The 14,271-nt window shown below is 38.2% G+C and overlaps 1 protein-coding gene across 4 annotated transcripts in view; it reads left to right on the top strand.

The window, feature by feature from the left end:
- Positions 1 to 14,271, top strand: part of ptbp3 (polypyrimidine tract binding protein 3) — a 71,905-nt gene that overhangs the window by 34,014 nt on the left and 23,620 nt on the right. For all 4 annotated transcript variants that reach the window (XM_065290360.1, XM_065290361.1, XM_065290358.1 and 1 more), the window contains 2 exons: positions 9,314 to 9,483; positions 12,891 to 13,037. In XM_065290360.1, coding sequence (XP_065146432.1) covers positions 9,314 to 9,483; positions 12,891 to 13,037 — 317 coding nt within the window. The remainder of the gene's footprint in view (positions 1 to 9,313; positions 9,484 to 12,890; positions 13,038 to 14,271) is intronic.

Below are 14,271 nucleotides of genomic sequence, written 5' to 3'. Positions count from 1 at the left end.
AAGAGATAGTCTTACTGTATGACTTCGTAAATACTTAATGTTGTGATATAAATGAAATGTTGTAAACATAGTAGGTGTTGATGTACGTTCGCTAGTATAATCACAATGTTAGTGTCATTGTAGCGAAATAGCAGTTCGATCAGGCTGCAAAAGACTTCATTTCAACATGCGTCACACACTCCGTTGCTCTGATTGGTCGTAGGTCTATCCAATTGAGTGCAGAGGCATTTTTCGGTTGAGACACGCCTCATAATCATAGCCCAATGGAGCGGTATCAGACTCAAATTCTGACTAGACTAGACTAGGCTATAAAAATTATATATATATATAATAGCAAGATACAACTTTTCCCAAGTCAAAGTGGATAAAATTAAGTTTCTCTCTGAAAATGAGCTGCATATGGCATTTAATATTAACTTGTAAGAATAAACCTGTATTTTTTTAAGTAAATAAAGGTACTTTGTAAGCGTCATTTTCAAAGTCTCATGAACAACTGAGTTTTGTTTTTATTTGCACAAAAGGCTTTTAGAAAGCATTCGGATATTAAATCCGTCTTACAAAGAAAACTTTCATTGCTTTATTAACCTTTTTAGTAGCACTTAAAATGCAACAATCAGTTAGTGATGTGTGATAGTGAGATGGTTGGCCAATGTGTTGGCTGTTATTTGAGCGGTTGAATGGGCAGTCTGCTGGAGCCAAAATGGAGGGGTGGAGTGAAATTACCCCATCATCTGCTCACCATCTTCTCTTCCCCCTGTCTTTTATTTTCTCTTATCCTATCCCTGCTAAATAATAATCCTTAATATGTTGTTGTGCTTTTGAGGGGGAAACAATGTCTGTCTGTTATTTTCAGAGTTTAAAGTGGAATGACCAGTCAGAGCCTGCGAGCAGCTTACATACGTTGATGTTTTCTGCTTCACGTGAAGGCTTCACTCCTGTGATGTTTCATTAATCTTGCAAAATAATCGCAAAATGTTCATTTTAATGCAACAAGGCCAGTGTGTTGGTAGTCAAATGTTGTGCTGCGATTGATTGGAGCTGCGCTAGTTTTGCTCAGAAGATCAAGGTTTGCTTGTATCTATGCAAAGTGTTGCTTTTCTTGCCATTTTCTTATGAATCATTGCAGTCTGACATTTCTGTGCAGAGACATGCTAAAGTCGGAATTTATTTATTTATTTATTTCTGAGATAAAGGCAGAGGCTTTATTAAAGCTTTATTAGATGTTATCTAGTAAGATTTTAGCTAGCATTTGAGCTAGTTAGCAGAGATTTATATCATTTTTGGACATGCGACTACATTAGGTCATTTGGTGACTATGTAGGCAGTAGACGGCAAGGTAGCTTACAAGATTTTTGAGCCAGTGGTCTGTAATTGTCCATGAACATTAATCCTAGCTCTGTCACTGAAATATATATTACCTTGAATTCGACCTCAGACTTCTATTTCTCTGTTATGGAGTCCGATGTATCATTGTTTGGGTTAACTGACGTGAGATGTCCTTCACAGCAGTGGCCTGGGAGTACATGGTTGTCGCTACACAACAAGTTATCTATTTTTTACAATGATAAGGAAGTCATAACAAAGCTGACCCTGAGACTGTGCTGATAACCCAATAAAGCGTTTTTCCATTGCATATCTGTAATTGAGCATGCAAAAAATGAATGTGAGGCTAGTTATGGTGATGCAGTAGTTATATTAACTATCTAGTCTTTTGAAACGGCTGGTGCTATGAAACAATTGGTTCTTTTACTAAAAGTGTGAACAGGACCTTTTAAAATCTACTGGGTAAATTGGTTCTTGGCAAAGAGAAGTTGTAAGATTACCTGTAATTTACTGGTATGATGCTATGTGTAAACAAAGAATACGATTACCTGAGCATGGATGACGTCAGACCATTCATATAATTCTGACACAGATTATGCATTTACCCCCAAGCTATTAACGAAAGTTTCTCTTCGCATGCCGCTTGAAAAACACACCTAAAGTTATCGGCCACAGCTCTGTTTAAAACAGTTGAGCATTTGTTTGCAAAATTGCTCACATCCTTTGCACACATTCTGTGAAGCCTTATATTTAGACACCACTGCTGTTTTGCGACTCATTTCCCCTACAGTTCAGTTTAAAGTCATCTAATAGAGCATTGGTTGGTCAAAGGCAAATGCACAACTGTTAGCGTTTGCCACAGATGTATAAACAACAAAATGTGAGCCACGGATGTGAGTTTACCACAATTTTGGTTCTGATCTGTGAATGTTATCTTACTGGTGAAAAGAAATTAATGTCAAAGATGCCCATATAAAAAATATAAGTACACAAATAAATTAAATGAATATATTTATTCATTCAAATGTATAACACTCAAAATATTTTTCTAGATTTTTGCAGCAAAAAAGAAAATGAATAAGTTACTTGAATTAGTTGAAGACCAATATATATATTGTGTGTATATATATATATTATCATCCAAAAACTGTGTGCCCGTTTAGCCCAAATTCTACCCCATTTTCCCCCAAGTATTTTAGAGTGAGTTTTATTGTGTGAAGCAAATATTCAATTTTTTTATTTATTTTGTATCGGGGCTCAGAGGTGTGTTTTTAATTCCTTCCGAATCGGCCATGTCTGTTTTTCTCTTATGACCTCTATAAAAATTCCAGGGCAATTTATCAGTTTTTCGTCTTCTGAGAAATGTATTCCCACCCAAATGTGAATGCCTGTATTTGTCAGCAATATCATTTGAAAATGTGATTTTGTGTGTGTGTGTGTGTGTGTGTGTGTGTGTGTGTGTGTGTGTGTGTGTGTGTGTGTTTTGGCCAACGTGATCTGCCAGGTCTTAGTAACATGCGTATATTGTACACTGTTAAGACTGGCCATTTTAGTATCAGTATCAGGTAAGAAACTCAACCTTATTTTTGTCCACATTCTGTTGTGAACCGTGTGTTGATGTGTTATGTAAAGTTTTTTTGCATCTCCCTCAGACTGTAAACTAAGCTCGGGTGAGCCAAAAATAAAGCTGGGGTGACCAGATAACACGTCAGTCATGTTGTGCGTCAGTCTCGTGCACAACTGAACCGGAAGAGAACACAATGCCGAATAAAATCGTATTTTTTTTTATTTTTGGACCAAAATGTATTTTCGATGCTTCAACACATTCTAACTGACCCACTGATGACTACTTTGATGATGTTTTTATTACCTTTCTGGACATGGACAGTATATCACACATAGATTTTCAATGGAGGGTCAGCAAGCTCTCGGACTAAATTTAAAACATCTTAAACTGTATTCCGAAGATGAACGGAAGTCTTCCGAGTTTGGGTGAACTATCCCTTTTAACTTAAAATTTTATTTATAAATTACAAGCAAAATGTAAAAAATCACAATACGTGTATACAGAGCACGGGATCTTCTGCAATGCCCAAATAACTTGAGCTAATTTAACTTTATTTTAACTCCTCAAGAAAGTGCAACAAGGATTTTTTTACAGTGTAGATACCAGCATTGGTTATTATAAATACACTTCTTAAGGCCACATTCATATGATAAGACATTTTTGGTAGTTTAAGGCTGAAAAGCTAGTAAGACCCGATTCTTTTTCCCATGTGAAACAAATCTTGTGTTTCACCACATCAAGCAGATGAGAGCCCAAAGGCTCAGTGTCGTTCCACCTTTGTGAATGCATGCACACTTGATTGCAGTCTACTGAGACCTCTCTGCCAGATACAATACAAACGCATTTCTGGCCCATCAAACCTGACAAACTCTTCCCCCAAGCAAAGTTGACAGTACACCCCATAACCACGAGTTATAGCTGATCAAACATGTCTCACTCTGCTGTGTGTGTTAGGCAGCCTTGATCTGATCGAACCAAAGGCTGTGCTGTTTTAAACCATAGTAAAAGATGAATCTTTACTGTTCTGAGGCGTTTTATTGGATTTGGTTGTTTGTGAGAGGATGGTTGTAAAGCTAGCAGGTGGAGGTAATAATTGCAGTGAAGAAAGGTATTCCAGGAATCTCAGATATGGAAATTGTTGACAGGAAGTCACGGCATTCCGAGAAGTCTAAGGTGTCCTAGCAACAGTTTTACTGTAGCAAGATTTCGCAGCGCATCCCTGAATAAACAGAATAAACCAATTCTTCAGTTGTCTCTTGGGTGATGCTTAGACAAATATCACGGAAAACCGAAGCTTGGATAATGGATAATGCTGCTTCAGTGGTACAGAAATCTTGTGAAGATTTTTGTTGTGGCAGAAACTTATGTTCAGTATTTGCCTACTGTATTAAAGTCCTTGGTAAAGTGTAGTGGCAAAGCTTTTATCATAATGAAGACAAAATTTTATATATACTCAACTAGCTCTACATCTGGGATTTATGTTGTATAAAATATGCCTATAAAAAGGTTATTGGATCAGTTCAAGTCTGGCTTGCAACATTTCTGAATACTGGTCCTAATGGTTTTTTAAACTGAATCGCATACGCGTCTATGCATACAGAAAACTGCTCACTTTAGCGCCTTTTGCGGTTAAATTGTTTAAAATCACTTGGGTATTAAAATTTGCAAGCCTTTGAAACAAGTGTATTTAAGTCCATTTAAGTTTGCGTATTAGGGGGCGTTCACATTTTGCGCTTAAAAACGAGTGGAATACGCTAGGCGCGTAGGTTCTTATTACAGGACCTGCGGTGTGCTCGCGGCATTTTGTGAAGTTGAAATGTTTTTAACTCGATGCGGCGCGCCTAGAAAAAAACGAGCGACGCGTCCATTATACCTCACGCCTACATTTGCACGAACTTGAGCGTGCAAAAGATGCGAAATGTGAATCACTCTTTAATCTGCGAATCACATGCGTGCCGAACCGTAAAGCCGCATTCACATTAACAGCGACTAGCAGTAGCAGAGCGACGCAATCTCATTGATTTCAATGGAAGATTGACGACTTTTGACAACACAAGTGACAGTGACTGTTGGCAATTGGATGGGGTTTGTCAATTATGAGCGACTTTCATTTGTTTATGACAACCAGATTTAGAAACGCCTCTTGAAACAGACGAGCGACACACAGCAACAAAGCCACGTTTGAGGCGTCAAATTCGTGTCTACTGCGTCTAGTTTGCCGCTTGAACATTTTGAGATTCATTCGCGCGTTAAATTCTAGTCATCGAGACATTCACGCGGAAATCCGCGTCATGGGAGGGGCTTCTGCGACTCTGCTTACTTTCTTTAATCATGACACTGCTACAGCAAGCTCATGATTGGTTAACGCGGCGCGTTTCTCCGCCAAAGTTAAAATTTTTCTACTCGTGCCTTGCCGCGGCAACACTCAATTCGCGCCATTAAATTTATCCTTCGATAATTTATTGGATCCTTCGAAGCTGGGTCATGTTGCTATTTACTAATCGCTGCAGTCTTTTCCCAGGAATCGCCCACTTGCCATACCCCGTGACTGGAAGAGAGATCATTTTAGGGAGAGAGGGAGATTGCCGTTTTTAATGAAAGATAATGAAGGCACATTTATAAAAAAAATTATAATAATGAAGCTCACAGATAAGTCAGTTGTAAAAAAATACCATAATATTCTTAAAAAAGATTCATTGGAACAAATCCTCCCTCGGCCACTACTGTATATTTGTTATATTTTGTTCATGAATAAATAGCTAATTATCAATATATATATATATTAAACATAATTTTCGTTATAAATGCCAGTTATTACCTACCCAGGTGTTACCTACGAAACACAATACTGTATCACAGACGGCAAAGAGGAAGTATTTATAAACCCTTCATATGTCCAATTTTTAGGAAATACTTTGTTTTGCAGACACAAGCTCTTTCATAGCTTGGGTTCAGAAATGGCCGGTCAGTTTCAAAGGTCTTTTTCACTCATTTCCTCTCGGAAAGCCTGTGGCACATTTGATTCAGGGATGGTTCCTCTAATCGCATTAAACACACAATGAGATTTGTTAACAGCACAATGAGATGAATCGGCGTGGCGGAGCCAGATGCCTTGATAGGTCATGAGTATGGTCACCATGGTAACACAGGGTCATTGGAATACTGGGCCAATCATCTTCCTGTTCTCCTGTTAGCTGTAACGTGGTGAGATTCCTGTCTCCAGGACACGTAAGGATCTCCTGTATGCGTCATAAAACAAATTCACTGGCTGCTTTCAGCAATATGACGGTTAAAGGTTACACACATGTGGGCCATTTTTAGAATCTGCTGGCTTTTGTGTATACCTGGAATAATTTTAACTTGCACATTTTGAATTCAAAATGAGCCTTTTACCTGTAAAATTTCATACAGGGATATACAAAAGCAATAGATACATTTTTTTTAGATAAAAATAAGCATTATGTTTTGGATCCGTGTGTTTATGCAAACTAGTAGTAGAACATGAATCCTTTTTGCATATACTGTAAAGGGATAATCTAGTTTCGCTTCTCAGCTTGTTGGATCTCTGCATGTGGTGGGCTTCCTCCCCAGCTTGCATCGAGTTATTCCACTGGTTTTGTTTTGTTGCCTATTTAATCTGCCTTGTGCTCTGTGCGTCAACCTTAGATGCCTTGCAGATGCAAGCTTGTTTCTCTTTATCCATTGATTTCTATTGAGTCTGGATGCAGGGTCTGGACAAAGCAGACATCATTAGTATTAAATGAGGATTTGGATCTTTAGCAGTCAGACGGAGTCAGAATAAAGAGCATGCAACTCGGAGACTGGTCATATTTTTAGCTTTATTTGTCTGTGCATCAGACAGGTAGCTTTCAGTATGTGTGTGTATATGGTTTAAACTACAAAAGTTGTTTTTTTTGAAGTGGTACTGCCCTATATGATGCACTTCATTGATGTCATGGAAGAATCCATGGGGAAGGGCCTTCGTGTTAATTTGCATGCTTTAGACAATTTTCCAGTTTGCTGACACCAGCTCACATATGGGCACCTATAGCCATCCTACTGCACAGTAACAGAAGGTGGTTGCTCATTATTGTCACCCTCACAGGATGCGTTGTTGGTTGTTGCCTGTTGATCTGGTGTGTTATTTAGGTGAACTGCACATGGATTCCTTTTGGCATGGATTCGTTTCGACAGCTAATGCAAAACTACAATCATGAGACTCTCTCTGGTTGTCTGGTCACATTAGTGCTTGCTTTCTTTGTGTTTTCATTGCACTTTACATGGGATCAATGAGAGGGAAAGGCTGTGAGGGTGGGGTTTAAAATCCATCTGATTTGTGGTAAGGGGAAGGGATAGGATCTATGTGCCTGGGTATAAGGGGATGGATATGATCTCTCTACTAGTATGTAAAGGGAGGGATGCATCTATGTGCTGGGCTGTGACGGAAGAGATATGATCGATGTGCTGGTCTATAAGGGAAGGTAGTCTGCACTAGGATGTTAGGAAAGGGCTTTAAGGGAGGAATGCATCTCTGTGCTAGGCTGTGAGGGACAATGTGGGTTCTATGTGCTTGGCTTTAAGGGGGAAGTATGTGGCGTTCTCTGTGCTGGGCTGTGAGGGAAGGGATTGTTCTCTGTGCTGGGCTATAAGGGGAAGTATGGGGGTTTCTGTGATGGGCTGTGAAAGGAGGAATGCATCTCTGTTCTGGGCTGTGAGGGAACAGATAGGATTTACGTTATGGGCTACAAGGGGAAATATTTGGGGTCTCTGTACTGGGCTGTGAGGGGAGGAATGCATCTCTGTACTAGGCTGTGAGGTACGATATGGGTTTTATGTGCTTGGCTTTAAGGGGAAAGTGTGTAAGGTTCTCTGTGCTGGGCTGTTAGGGAAGGGATTGTTCTGTGTGCTGAGCTGTGAGGCAAGAGATTGGATCTCTTTGCTGGGCTATAAGGGGGAAGTATGGGGGTTTCTGTGCTGGACTGTGAGGGAAGAGATTGGATCTCTGTGCTGGGCTATAAGGGGAAGTATGGGGGTTTCTGTGGAGGGCTGTGGGGGAACAGATGGGATCTATGTTTTGGGCTATAAGGGGAAGCCTTTGGGGTCTCTGTGCTGGGCTTTGAGGAGAGGAATGCATCTCTGTGCTGGGGGGTGATGATGGAAGGAATACATATTTGTGCTGGGCTGTGAGAGAAAGTATTGGGGGTATCTGTGATGTGAAGGCAGGAATGCATTTATGTGCTGGGCTTTGAGCGGAGGAATGCATGTCTGTGCTGGGCTGTGATGAAACAGATGGGATCTATGTGCTGGGCTTTAAAGGGAAGTATTTGTGGGTTTCTGTAATGTGAGGGAAGGGATGGATCTCTGTACTGAGCTTTGAGGGCAGGCATGGATCTCTATGATGAGATTTGAGGGGAGAGATGGGATAAATGTGCTGGGATGTGAAGGGAGGGTTGGCCCATTTGCTATGGCTGGTCGTTTTCCTTATGGCAGCACTTTTCTTTTGTGGACCCCTGTTTCTTTGCGCCTCCACTCATCGGCTTATTGGCTCATCAACTTAGAGACTGTGTATCAGTGCGAAAGAAAAATAGATTTCACAGTTACTAGTCCTTGCTTACACACTGCTGTGTTCATAATAGAAGAAAGTGGTACCACTTTACCTCACTTTCACACACAAAACAAGAAACATTTGACCCATATTGTAATAATATATTCCCTGTATTTTAGTAATACAGCTCGTAAGGTCATTGCTCATGCATAACCCGTCAGTGATAAGATAAATGCAGATACAAACGGCACAGTAATTTCACAGCTTATGTCTCACCCACTCATCGGTTTCAACTCTTGAAATAACTGTGTTAAGTGTGTAATTTGTTCATAGCTAAAATAACCTGAATTTAATGATAAGAGACATCTATAAACTGTTAGAAGGTTGACTTCCTGAAGAGTATAAAACTATTTGCGTTTAAAGCAAGCTGTCGTTACACAATTTGTTCACCTAATGGCAGGTTTGTAGTTTGGTACAAGGCTACTTGTTTAACCAGCAGATGGGGTGAGGCGATAGGTATTTATGGGGAAAGGTATTATGCAGTCATTGTTTTTGCATAACTGCAGATACACAGCACACAATTCACCCTTAAATCAGTGGTTCTCAAACTGGGGGGGGCCTTTGGGGGGGTGACATGATGCCGAGGGCCCCAGTTTTCTGCCAGTTTCTATTTTAAAATACAACAATTAAATCATTCTGCTCACTAGTACTGTCTGTCTGCTGTCTGTTTCTTTCAGTGTCTTTATTGAATTGTTGCAAAATATTTCTAACAGTTTTTGTTTTAGTGTCAGATGATGTGCCGTCACATCACTGCCAGTTTTGGCATTTGGGAAACTACAAGAAAGAATAATTGTGTCTTTTTATGTCCTTTTTGGCAGCTAATGGCAACGACAGTAAAACTTATAAAGGAGAACGATCTCAATGTGCCCCCTCCCGCGTGCTCCACGTCCGCAGAGTTCCCATCGAAGTGTCCGAGGCAGAAGTCATCTCACTAGGAGTTCCTTTCGGCAAAGTCACCAATCTATTGATGCTTAAAGGGAAAAATCAAGTAGGTGCCCTGTTAACTGCACTTGATTTTTTTTAGGTTTGTAAGTATTCATGTGTTAGAAAATCGATAGCTGTCACTGGGACTTAATTTGTACCAATATGTACCTTTTTGAAGGTACCCTTTAAGTACAAAGGTGTATTTCTGAAAGGTTACCACCGTGGTGACAGCTTCCGTACCGTTTTTCTGAGGGTGTGATATTTTTAGGGAGTGAGAACTATTAAATATTTAAATTTCCTGCTATTTAACATGAAATTAGCATAAAAAATTATCTTGTTTTAAATGCATTACTTCTGTTCATTTTGAAAACATTTATACAAAATTTAATTCTGTTTTTTTTTTTAAGTTATGTATTGTTAGTTTCTCTTCCAAGGATGGTGATCAACATTTTTGCCAATGTAAAAAAGTATTTTAAACTATTTTAGGCCTTATTTTTATTACCCAGAACATGCCACAGAGATCTACTGAGTTCATGTTGGTTTAGCTCTGGAATTTTGGGATTATATCGCATGAATTAGATTTGAGTATGTGTGTGTATTCCCTAACCTCTTGTGTGATTCATCATGGTGTAACTAACATGATCACTCATGTCAGCATGTGTTCATGGCTGCTGTAGAATTGATAAACAGCAGTACAACAACTTGAGATGTAGAGTCACACTTGACCCTCCAATATCACATTCAAAACATATTACAAATAGAAAGAGTAATTATATTTAGCTTAATGAAAGCGCCTTAAGCTTCATTAATTGAATTAAACTTTTAGCATTTGTATTTACATATTTTTAATGACTGTAATGAGAATATAATGGAAATCACCTTTTGAATAATGAGGAAAGAAAATAAATGAGGACAACAAATTGTCAAATTTTCATTATTGATGGCGAGGTGAATCACAACATTACAACTTTTTTTTTTTTTAAAGCAGTGCAAACTGTGTTGTTTTCTGTGTCGTCTATACCCAGCAAGCCATTTCGCATTTAAAAGATGTCGAATCGCCATCCAAACACTGACATCTAGGCTAAAACAAGGCAACATTTGGAATGTCAGTCAAAATAAAAGTAATAAAATAAATAAATAAATGAAGCCAAACACCTTAATCACTGTTGACTTTGCTTACATATTGCAAGATATTTTGGCATGTAACCAAATTTAAGTTTATTTTGGCTAGAAATGGGTTACTCATAGCCAGACTGTATCGGGTCTATAGTTAACCCTAGACAGTGAAATGACGGCTATTGCTTGCTCTATGAATCATTGCATGTGATGTAATCACATTAAAATCAATGACAAAAATACAAAACTACTGATTTAAATTAAATTGTTGGTATCTATACAATATTTTTCTTATATTTTAAGTGAAATAAGTGAATAGTTAAATAATAGCTCTTGTCTGATATGGCAGTTAAAGGTGCAGTGTGTAATTTTTAAAAGTTATCTCTTGACAGGGATGCAAAATAATATACAAAACTATATTATATGGGGTGTATAAAGACCTTTCATAATGAACCGTTATGTTTTTATTACCTTAGAATGAGACGTTTTTGTCTACATACCGAGGGTCCCCTTACATAGAAGTCGCCATTTTGTGCCACCATGTTTTGCCCTTAACGGACAAACTTTTTTACTAAGTTGTCTCCGAAGATGACATGTTTATCTGGTGGGGCTACCGTAGCTTCTCTATGCATTTCAATTTGTTGCAATTCGCAACCTCACCACTAGATGCCACTAAAATTTACACACTGCACCTTTAAGGAAAGCTACTAACAAAAATGATTTTATTATGTTTTATTTAGTTCATTTTTATAAGAGGTGGTAAAAGACAGTCCAAATTTGATTTCACTTCATTAGAAACTGAAGTGTGTTTTTTCAAACACATCAAGGTTTAGCTAATAACCGAGACTGATAAGACGCCCTGCACAAACACAGCAGTCTCTCGCTTTTACTCAAGTGTCTTTTCATATTTAAATAGAAACTGGCATATTTAGACCAGAAAAGACAGGCACATTTATAAATGGCACTGTTGCATAATTTGTTGTGTGCTGCTTGGTTTGATTGGGGCATCAAACGATTTCATTTATTGTCGGTTTCTGAATTTATAAGTCTCTCCTGATCATGTTAGGATAATTATTAGAGGTGTCTGTCTGTTAGGACAAACGTTATTATCACTTCTTCACAAATTCAAACCTGTTATCCACAGTATTACATCTTAGTATGTTCCTACACCGTTTGTGCTATCTATGTAAATCAATGTACAGTATATATCCAGTTTCTTCGTTTTACTCGTGTGATTCCTTTCAGAATAAATGTTAAGAATACTTTAATACGGCATAATGAAATCCACCAAGATTTTTTTCTGCTACATACATTTAGTGTTTATTTGCCTTAAATATGGTGTGATAGAGCAAATTGGGTTATGTGGCACTATATTAACTCTTTCCCCGCCATTGACGAGATATCTCGTCAATTAAGAGAAAACGCTTCCCCGCCAATGACGAGATTTTCCGTCTTTCCGCAATACCGCTATTATCCACCAGGTGGCGCCCTTCCGCAACTTTTTAAACCCGGAAGTATTGCCCTATGGCAAGCTGCTGCATGTCCGTGTCTGTTTTAAAGATCGCTCTGAATGGGATCTCTATGAAAAGTCCGTCACAAAAATGGAATTATCTCTGCTTTTTGCTCAAAATGTGGTGTTTTTGCAGAAACCTACCCATATTCAAAAGCTGATTACAAAAGAACCACAGAAGGTAGGAAGAAACTTTTTTTTGTTTGAAAGCAGAAGGTCTGTTCTTTCATTTGGTATATTGTATGTTTATATATTTAAAGAAGAACATTTTCTGGAAGGCATTCAACTTTGGTGAAAATCATGAAAAACGCTGGCGCTGGCTGGCAACTTTTTTTAAAAACGCTGGCGGTGAAAGAGTTAATTATATTAATTATCAGAGCCGAGAATTTACTATATATATGAGGAGCTAATATGCAAAAGCTGATAAAAGCCTACCTTAATTTTTTCTTTTTTATCACCTCTCAAATACAGATAGGTTCCTAAAAAAAACAATTTTGAGCAAAAGGCTGAGATAATTTCAATTTTGTGAAAGACTTGTGATAGAGATCAGATTCAGAGTGATGATCAAAACATTCACAGAGTTTGAACTGTTTAACCTAAGGGAATACTTCCAGGTTTTATAAGTTGGGTAAGAGCACCACCTGGTGGAAAATAGCGGAAATACAGATTGGCGGAAAAACTAATCATTGGCAGGGAAGCGTTTTCTCTTAATTGACGAGTTAACTCGTCAATGGCGGGGAAAGAGTTAAGAGTCTGGTAAAAATGCTTATTTACAAGAAAACATGTCAGATGCATTTAGAGGGTTTTGCATCTGAGCTCTTCATTTGTTCATCTTTCCACTCTAGGCTTTTATAGAAATGGCTTCTGAAGAAGCAGCCATGACCATGGTCAACTACTACACCACAGCCACACCCCACGTTCGTAACCAGCCTGTCTACATCCAATACTCCAACCACCGTGAGCTGAAGACTGACAACCTGCCCAACCAAGGGGTGAGAATTACAGACTGTAACCTTCTTTACATGCCGTCTAACATACTGTAGTAGAGTCAATGACATTAAAACGAAACATATGTTTAAATCATTTCAAACTACTTGATTATTTGTGACCTTGCTTGTGAAAATCCAGCTGAAGTTATTTTTGCGATTTACTGTTTTTAACATAAAAAAATCCTTCTACATAATGCAAAGAACATTCTGTGAAAAATAACCTTGATATTGTTAATATTGACTGAGGAAGGTCATGTCAAAGATTGTAATCAATGAGTGAAATGAAACTACTTTATGAAGACTTTTTTCATAAGAATTTCAACAAACAAAGAGACTCAATAAGACTAGTTAAACACTTATAAAAATATAAAAATGATATGCATATTAGCTTAAAGGAGACATTTCACAAGACTTTTTTAAGATGTCAAATAAATCTTTGGTGTCCCCAGAGTATTTATGTGAAGTTTTAGCTCAAAATATCATCTAGATCATTTATTAGAGCAAGTTAAAATGTGCACTTTTTAGGTGTGAGTAAAAATTTGCACTTTTTGGGTGTGTCCTTTAAAATGCAAATGATCTCTGCACTAAATGGCAGTGCCGTGATTGGGGGGCGGTATTATCCCCTACTGACATCACAAGGGAAGCCAAATTTCAATCACCCTTTTTCAATCACCACATGCTTGCAGAGAATGGTTTACCAAAACTAAGTTACTGTTATCTTTTTCACGTTTTTTAGGTTGATAGAAACAATGGGGACCAAATTATAGCACTTAAACATGAAAAAGTCAAATTTACATGATATGTCCCTTTTAAAGGTGCATTGTGTAACTATTAGAATAATCTTTTGACAGAAATGCAATATAATATACATAACTATATTATCAGTGGAAGACCTTACATAATGAACTGTATTGCTTTTTATTACCTTAGAATGCCCCGTTTTTATCTAGATACACTGTGGGTCCCCTTACATGGAAGTCGCCATTTTGCGCCACAATGTTTCTAAAGTAGCCCTAAACGGACAATCTGTTCTATAGAGCGCGTTTTGTCCCTACATTATCGCAGACGATAATGTGTTTGTCCTGTGGCGGGGGGAGGGGGGTGAGCTTTGTACTGGGCCCTTGCATTGGATTTACAATCTCACCGCTAGATGCCACTAAAAATCTACATAGTGGACCTTTAATAGCACTATGATAGCACAAGACAATTATTTATTATTTTCCCAGTTATCACTAAT

This window comes from Paramisgurnus dabryanus, chromosome 10 (genome assembly GCF_030506205.2).
Source record: "Paramisgurnus dabryanus chromosome 10, PD_genome_1.1, whole genome shotgun sequence".
Classification (NCBI taxonomy): Eukaryota; Metazoa; Chordata; class Actinopteri; order Cypriniformes; family Cobitidae; genus Paramisgurnus; species Paramisgurnus dabryanus.
Note: the sequence above shows the minus strand (reverse complement) of the source record. Positions and strands in the feature narration are given on the sequence as shown.